At 43.6% G+C, this 8,830-nt stretch overlaps 1 protein-coding gene and 1 pseudogene across 2 annotated transcripts; both read right to left on the bottom strand.

Moving 5' to 3' along the window:
• Nucleotides 1-205: 205 nt before the first annotated feature.
• LOC310800049 (tetranectin pseudogene) lies at nt 206-1,165 on the bottom strand (annotated as a pseudogene). Its single transcript has 2 exons — nt 1,156-1,165; nt 206-606 (listed from the first exon to the last, which is right to left on the bottom strand). The product of its transcript is annotated as a tetranectin pseudogene (transcript).
• Nucleotides 1,166-1,549: 384 nt separating this feature from the next.
• Nucleotides 1,550-7,816, bottom strand: LOC310800048 (fasciculation and elongation protein zeta-2-like; the record flags this gene model as incomplete). Its single annotated transcript, XM_083662639.1, has 6 exons — nt 7,586-7,816; nt 7,397-7,464; nt 5,487-5,595; nt 5,203-5,319; nt 3,459-3,582; nt 1,550-1,704 (listed from the first exon to the last, which is right to left on the bottom strand). Exons 1-6 carry the CDS (start codon nt 7,586-7,588, stop codon nt 1,550-1,552), a joined length of 576 nt encoding a protein of 191 aa, XP_083518765.1. The 5' UTR covers nt 7,589-7,816.
• Between the last annotated feature and the right edge of the window lie 1,014 nt (nt 7,817-8,830).

Raw genomic sequence — 8,830 nt, 5'->3', positions numbered from 1 at the left:
TGGGTGGTGGTAGAGTGTGTGTGTGTGTGTGTGTGGGGGGGGGGGGGGGGGGGGGGAGGAAAAAGGGTCCGTAGCTAGAGATAGGAAGGTGGTAGGTAGAGAGCCAGGATTCGAGGGGTGGGAGTGGCTAGTGGGATGTGGGAGTGGCTAGTGGGATGTGTGTATAGTCAGAGATTTAGTAAGGAGAGCAAAGCAGCTGTGACCCCTAGACGATGTTGAACTCGCAGACGGAGGACTTTTCCTCACGGCAGCTCTCATCAAACCACTTCTCGTTGGCTGTGCTGGAGAGGACGGTGCAGTTCTGGCCCCGGCCACCGTCCGGCTGCAGGGTGATCTCCGTCTCCCAGTTCTTGAAGCGCACGGCGGTCCCCGACTGGTCCACCCACTGGCCCTCTGTCACCATGTCATCGACGCCCAGCCAGATGTGCTCCTCAGGGCCCACGCTCTGCTGCACGTAGCTGTAGAGCTGGTCGTTCTTGTACCCGGTCAGAGGCGTGCTCAGGCTGCCCCCCGTGGTGATGCAGTCGTTGATGGCTGCGTGGTAGCTCTTCTTCACCGGGTCGGCCAGGAAACACTTGCCCAGGACCTTGGTGCCTCTCAAGCAAACTGAAGGTAGGAAGGTGAGAGTTCAGTGATGTCCTTTCTCCTCACCACCACCAGGCCCGGTTTTACAGGGGTGCAAAAGCACGCATTGCACCCTTATTTTAATTGTCTGCATGCTCAGTTGAAAAGAGTGGTAAAATATATATATATATATATATATATATATATATATATATATATATATATATATATATATATATATATATATATATATCGAGTGAGTGAGCTAACAATGGTGTGGTGTCTCTGTCTGTGAGTGAGTGAGTGAGCTAACAATGGTGTGGTGTCTGCGACTACGTGCAGCCTGCACCTCGAGGGCAAACCAACGAGGCACGGTAGAAATGGGCACTGCCAGTCAAGTGAACGAGCACGTGCGTGAGCTGCGTATGCTAGAAATACTAGAATAAAATAGTGAAATAGAATAAACGCTGTTGCATAGAGTAGGAACTAGTGGGGAAAGCAGCTATACAGTATATAGAATAAAATGTTGAATGTATAGCACACAACAAGTACAATAATATCAGCATCATAATGACTGAATAATCTTGTCACCTGCAAACATGACACATGTGTTGTGGTCCTGCCCTTGTCTTCAAGACTACTGGACAGTTATTCTCAACCATCTCACCAAGGCTTTAAACATAGTGTTAACCCCTTGTGCAGAAATAGACATTTTCAGAACACTACCAGGACCTCAAACAATTAGGAAAACATCATTGGATATCATTGCATTTGCTTCTCTAATAGCACGGAGAAGAATATTATTGGAGTGGAAATCAGCCTCCCCCCTAATGCATCTCTGTGGCTAAAAGACCTGATGATGTTTCTTAACCTAGAGAAAATAAAGTACAAAATGAGGGGATCAGCCAAGAAATGTGACTCTGTCTGGGGTCCTATGATCACTTACATAGACACATTGAAAACTTTATAAGAGATCACACTATTACTATACTGAGATGAAGCTGTTCCTCACCTCCTTCTCAAACTCCAGCTCGTCCCTGAGAGCCAGCTGCTGGACCAGCTCCTCCGAGAACCTCAGGATCGCCGTCTCCGTCTCCTCCAGCCGCTCATTCAGCTCTGCCACAGTCATGGTCCTCACCCCTGGCACACGCATATTTAATACAATCACTTTTATTGTATGTATGTATGTATGTATGTATATATATATATATATATATATATATATATATATATATATATATATATATATATATATATATATATATATATATATATACATACAGTATGCTGCATTTGTTTTCATCTCAAAGGCAGGAATGTTTTGTGTCTTCCCTAAAGACATTACTCAACTTCCCTCTTAAAGCCCACACAAACTGTATTTGACTCATTCAAACCAGCATGTATGTGCAACTGTTTGTGCCACTTAGGAGAGAATTACTACAGTTGGCAAATTGTTATCTCCTCTGCTGATCTGGGGAGAGTTGTAGACTAGCACGTGCTTCCTCCGATACATGTGCAGTCACCAGCCGCTTCTTTTCACCTGACAGCGATGAGGTTCCCCCGGCAGGACACAGCGTGTGGGAGGATCACGCTATTCCCCCCAGTTCCCCGGCGAACAGGCACCCCGACCGACCAGAAGAGGCACTAGTGCAACATCTAGGACACGTAAGGGTTAATGCACGACGAGGTGTCCATTATCAGAAATTATTGGACGACGTGGAGGCGTGAACCGTCCGAGGTGAAGCTGAGGTCCAATCGCGAGGTCCAATTTCTGATAATGGACACCTCGAAGTACATTAACCCGCTTATACCATGGTCACTTGCCAAAGAAACAAAACAAGACCATTCATTTATATTTTCATGCATTTTGCAATCAAAATCTAGTTTTCATAACCTTGGATATGAGTTGAGAACCGGCGAGACAAAATTGTCCCCTCGATTGCTCAAGATTATCATTGGAGAAAATGGCCGATTAGTGCCTGCACCTGGCAGAATTTCTAGACCATAAACTAACTAATAATTTTGCCAATGTCTAAGAATGCAAAGCCATGTAACTGGCTGGTTAAACTCACATTCCAGGGAATTACGTTAACGTCCGCGGGTCTTATAAGACGTAAGTGGCGCGTGCCGCGCTCGGAGTAGAAAACCATCTGAAGCTTTCTATGTTGGAGTCCAGGTATGTTTTGTACAAAGACGTCTCTCAGTATGTTGCTGTTAACTGCCCATTTCGTTGTTTTCTTTTTGTTGATCTCGTCTTTTTCCTCTTTGACTTGATTTGTATCAGTGATAGAGGCAGCGCGCGCTCTTGCAAAGCGCCTGGCTGGCTTTCTGCAAAGTTATAAACAGAGCTGGTTTGACAGTTGACAGCTGAGAGCTGACTTCTGTCAGCTGACATTACAACATCTCCGAAAACGACAGATTTCTAAATAGCTATTATTTTAATAAACTGAGCACACAGGGGTAATCTAAATAGTTACTTTGACCGACTCCATTTTTTTCTAAACGTATAAAAGTGCTATATTAACCCTTAACGGTGGTATAGAGCTCAAATGGCTCTGTCGAGACCATGGCGCATTGATATGAATGGTGAACAGACCATTTGCCTGGAACTACTTAGCTAGGTGTACATTATCACAAATTAATGAACACCCTGCAGCCAATCAGAATCGAGTATTCACCCAGACCATGGTATAAATACCTTTAATCCGGCTTCCCACCAACAGACAAGGCCAATTGTGACTGTATGGATGCCCGACCAAGCCGGAGGTAACGCGGGGGCTCGAACCTGCGACCCTCGTGTTGGTAGGCAGGGAATGTACCGCTGCACTACCCGGACACCCAGACAATCTAATTGATTACACACAGACCATCGGCCCTGTTCATTGGACACTCACCGTCCTCGTAGCAGTTGCTGGTGCTGGAGTGCCGGATGTCCAGTGAGAGCATGGACAGGTCCGACCGAGACGGGTTCTGCTGCGCCTCCATGTCAGGAGAGTCCTGCATCATCTCCTCGATAACCTGCAGCAACACACAGTATAACATTGAGGGTCAATTCATGAATTAACTCAGCAATTCCAATTTAACTGAGGAACTGGAATTGGAAGAAAATTACAGCAAACAGAATTGGAAATTGGAATTTCAGTTTTTTTTCTCCATTCTGAGATTACACATAGTGTTATACTATATATTATCAATAGTGAATATCATAAAATGTTAAAGGTTCCTCTTAGGCGATACTTGATGCATGACACGTAACCGTAATACAGAAATTATGATTGAATGCATTTATTTTGTTTAACTGTCTTTAATTTGAGTCATGATGTTGGATTTATAATGTTTAGCACAGTGGTTCTCAAACTTTTTCATGTCAACGACCCTTAAACGGACACAAATTAGACCACAGACCCCCAGTTGATCATAATTGTACCAGGGTTCCCCATTTTTGCTTTGAGATGTTTACTACTGAAAGTGTACCAGCCGCTCCCTACACGCGCACAACGCACTGAGCGTAGGACACCAAGTGTCGCACTAGGGCATCATCATCCAGAGCAGGAATACCACAGTCAAACAGACAGTGCGGTGGATGCCCCGCAGTTTGGTAATGCCCCTTCTAAAATGTACTCTCCACACGGCCAGTTTGGCATTTTGAACTGGCCACGGTGCCCCCTTAAAAGAAAGTTGTGGGATCTCCTTGTTAACTACATGCGACGCAGTAAACAAACTCACGTTTCCATCGGTCACATCTGTACAAGTGTGAGATTCCTCCCACTCCCGCAAATATGTAACGTAGCCTACGTAAATACAGTGTTGTGTAGTGGAAGCGATCATCTTGCTCTATAATGATCAGAACGGGTGTTGTTCAAACTGAACATTTATTTCTTCAACATGCTGCAGCAGAAAGGGAGATAAACAGCTGACTTTTCAGTCCATCTTGCAACACATTATTTTTGTAGTTAAGCTACTTCTCTGCATAGGGCAGATACAAAATAAAGCGCCTCTGCTTGTAACATGAAATAATTCAGGCATCTCAAGTAAAATATAACAAAATTACTATTGGTCTCACTCTGTCCATCTCTTTTTACAGTCTGACACACACACACACACACACACACACACACACACACACACACACACACACACACACACACACACACACACACACACACACACACACACACAATACATATACATATATATATATACTATACATACATATATATATATAATTTGTGAGTTTTTCTTGGGACGGGGTGGGGGCACAATGAAAACACTTATGCTTAGGGCACCCAAGTGGCCAGCAGCGGCGCTGCCCATGACTAAAATAGTCATACATTGGGTTACTTATGGATGGAATTATAGTGAAAATAAATGATTCTCCTTTTTGCTGGGGAGCCCATGGAACCCGGAGCCCACTTTGAGAACCACTGGTAGCGAGTCGAGTCAAATTCAATTTTGTTACTCTTGTCATTCCAATTCAATTGTAAATTCTGTTTCCTTTCCAGCTGAGTGACATTTCAATTCCAAGATTTGAATTTGAATTTACTATGCATTCTCAATTCAGTTCATGAATGGCCCTAAACCCTGATCAACCAAACCCAGTGAACGTCAGCCCAGTCAATGAATGTGTCTGAAACTTACCTGCTCTGCTGTGAAGAGCGGCTCCTCGCTGAGGCAGGAGACGATGATGGAGTGCATGTCCAGCTGCTCCCTCAGCCCCTCCTCGTCCGACAGCTCCGTGGCTCCATCACTCGCTCTCTGCCAAAGAGGATGGGGGGGATTTAATCAAAACCCTGAAGCTAGCACAATGAATATTTGAGATTTGTGGGATGAACTGAAAGGGCAGGAGAGGAGGGCTTGGATAGGAGGGGTAAATTAAAACATATATGAGGCATGGAAGGGAGGGGTGTAGTCCTCCAACGCACCGGTTTCTCTTCCAGGTTGAACATGAGGACGTGGAGGGAGCGTGTTCGAGACTGTTTCCAGTCCACCGCCATCATCTTCCCATAGTTGTCCGTTAAGGCGTTCCAGATTCTGTGGGGGAATGAAAGAACACAACTCATGTCTTTTCCAACTTCTGATACCTGAATCTGAATACATAAATGTCCTGCTTTTAATAACAACATTTCAGTCAAGGCATATCCACAGAAATATCCCAATCAGATGAAGCCATTCTGATCAGTAGGTGAAAAGTATGACACACTTCCATAATGATAAAGCCACTGCTGCACTAACCTATTTTAGAGGACATGATTGTTTTAAACATCTGTTTATTGGTATTTTATAACAGACAGTAAGCAGTGTTATATAAATATGACAAAAACAGTGGAGAATTTGCATACACACACACATAAAAACAATAGGACACACCAAAGGACTGTGTATTTATACAGCATACAGTCTAAACATCATCCAAGGTGAAGGTGTCTTATCAGATGAGGCGCTTGTCTTGAGTTGAAAGCAGCAGCAACATGGATATGGCTGTGTGACTGACGAGTCACTAATGGTCAAAAGTCACAGCTGGATAAACATTGCATTTCCTTTCATTTCTTCACAATAAAATGCTTTTCACTAGTTTGTCAGTGGAAAGCTTTTTTTTGCTCCCCCCCCCCTCAATTTAATTTTTTTAGAACACAGAAAAACGAACAAACTCAGATACAGGAAAAGAAAAGAAAAAACCATGGATGTATTAAAAGAACTGGATAGGGGACGTGCCACGCCCACCCATGCATTCAGACGGAGGTTGCTCACTGGCGCATGAAGCCATCATGGGGGCTTTTTCTTCCTGGTTTTACTTCCTGATTACTTCCTGACCATGCAGCCCAAGGCGAAGTGCGCATGTGTGCCATGACGTGTTCCATGACGTCTCCCACCCATGGATTGTATTACAAGAAGAAAATACCCCCGTATACGGCTCTTAGTGGCTTCTGAAGAAAAAATGCCCCATAAAAAATGTGTTGATAATTAAAAGAGTCGTTTTATACATTGAGTGACACCCGGAAAAAATTCCCCTGGGTTTAACAGCTGCCGGGGTTCCCATGCAAGTGGATGGGAATTATCCTTTCTGGGCTGCATGGCGTCACGTGACTTGCAATACAGAGCTTGGCCACCATGTTCAAATGGCTTCACAGCCCAGCGCTATTTCTGGAGGCTTGGAAAAAACATACATAGGCTAGTATTATATCATGAGTAGGGCTGGGCGATATAGTTAAAAAGTATATTGATATAACATCTTTCATATCAGTCTATATCGATAATTATTGATAATTTTAATGACCTGTTTTTATCTATTTATTTATGTCGATGGTTTTTATTAATAAAAAACATTCGAAGAAAAAGGTTGCATTTAGCCACTTTATTTTGAACCACCTTATTTTCAAGGCACACAGGTAGGTTTGTCACACACACACATACATGCTCTGAGTGCAACTGCAAGCATTATTTACAGACATGGTGATGTTTTACTTTGATGACAGCCTAGCGTTGCCAGCCTTCTAAAAAAAACGTTTGGTAACGTGTATTTCAGGGTTGTAGGGTTAACGTTAGGTGAATCAGAGGTGTGGAAAAGCCTGGGTTTTGCTTTGACTTGCTTAACTACAAATATGCCAGAGGGCTGGAGGGCGACGCGCCGTTTGTTGGACGAGAAAAAGCCTTGCCTCGCTGAAAATGCGGTAGGCTACATTTCGCCATATCAGTTTTATAAACCCATCAAGACCCAGCCCAAGCAGAAGACATAAAGTCATAAGCTGTGTGCTCAATAGATGACACAATGAGTTATTCCTGTCCCAAAGTACAAGTCAAACCTTTCTAACAGTTCAACTTTGTCTCTGCTCACAGAAGTGAATTGAGGCTCCCATCACCTTCTGGTTCAGCTGGCTGGCTCTCAGTGTCATCGTCCTCTGCCTGACAATAATCAGCAGAGATACGTTATTATATTATTATATTTCCTTAAACTAAAACAGATACACAAAGGCACAGTAAATATATGAGTGAGAGTGAGACAGAAACACTAGCATATTCTTACCATAATCTCCACCTCCGCTGTTATCCAGGAATATCAAGTCTCTAGCGTTGTCGTCAGCCAGGAATTCCACTTATCTGAATCCGAGGGAGCAGCCGCAGATGTATCAACACCATGCCGCCGCCTCTTCATATGAGTCGCTAAGTTCGTTGTGCTACTAACGTACTTTTATAGCGCCACGGCATTGTTTGCAAATTGCGTGCGTCTTGTCAAGTTTTCCATCTTTCTTGCAAACCCCAAAGTATCGCCAAACGTTTGATTTATGAGTCTTTCTCGGTGCGTTGAATATCTCCTCTCCGTCATCTACGTTCGCGTCGACCTCTATGTTTGCTGGACTGCTGCTTCTGGACGCCTCCCGGCTTCCGTCCGTTCCCAAAACAAAACAACATCATCAATGGTGTTGCATTCAGGGCGCCTCAGAAACAGGACAGGAGGAAATATTACATCAAATAAATCGATATAACCATGGATTTTACCGATGCAAACACGCAAGGAAAGATGCATCGCGACTTCTGCGTCAATTGTATCCGACGCACATTGAAGCAACCGATGCAGACGCATCGCGCACGCAACGTTTGCATGGAAAAAGCACTACCTGTAGCACTTTGTGTGAGGAGAGGGATCATGTTATATGCTGCTATATGCTATATGCTAATGACATATCTCCAATATTCTACATTTTAAGATGAGTAAAACAATCATAGAACTCAAACTGGGAAGCTGGGTTTCCTCTGAGTCTGCATAATGAACCATTCATCAATCATTCTTGTCCATTACACTGTGACAAGAGGGTGACATCACAGGGGAAAGAGACCAGCCAATAAGAGAAGGCCTGTTCAGTACCCTATAGGTGTCAGGCTACACCACCAAACATCTGGGTTTAGGTGTAGTTACACTGGTGGTTTTCTTTTGGTGTTGTTTTGTTCTGCTATTTTACATTCAAGTCTTTGACGAGTGTCTTTTGATTTTTCACAGAAAAGGGGGCGGGGACATGTTGCCAGGTCTGATGTATAGTCCACTATTTGTGCAGTAGGGAACGGTTTCAAACAGGGCCATTGTTTCCATTTGGACTAAAACATTTAGCACAGATATAAATATTTGGGATACATTTGTATTGTTTTTTTATGATACATAAACACATGACAACACATCAAAGCACAGAAACATCTATTCTACATACATACATAACACTCTAAATCCCCCCTCCACCACAGATCAGAGTTAACAGATCTCCCACACATTTTCATG

The sequence above is a fragment of the Poromitra crassiceps genome (genome assembly GCF_964638095.1).
Source record: "Poromitra crassiceps genome assembly, chromosome: 29".
Lineage (NCBI taxonomy): Eukaryota > Metazoa > Chordata > Actinopteri > Beryciformes > Melamphaidae > Poromitra > Poromitra crassiceps.
This window is presented reverse-complemented; position numbering and strand designations above follow the sequence as displayed.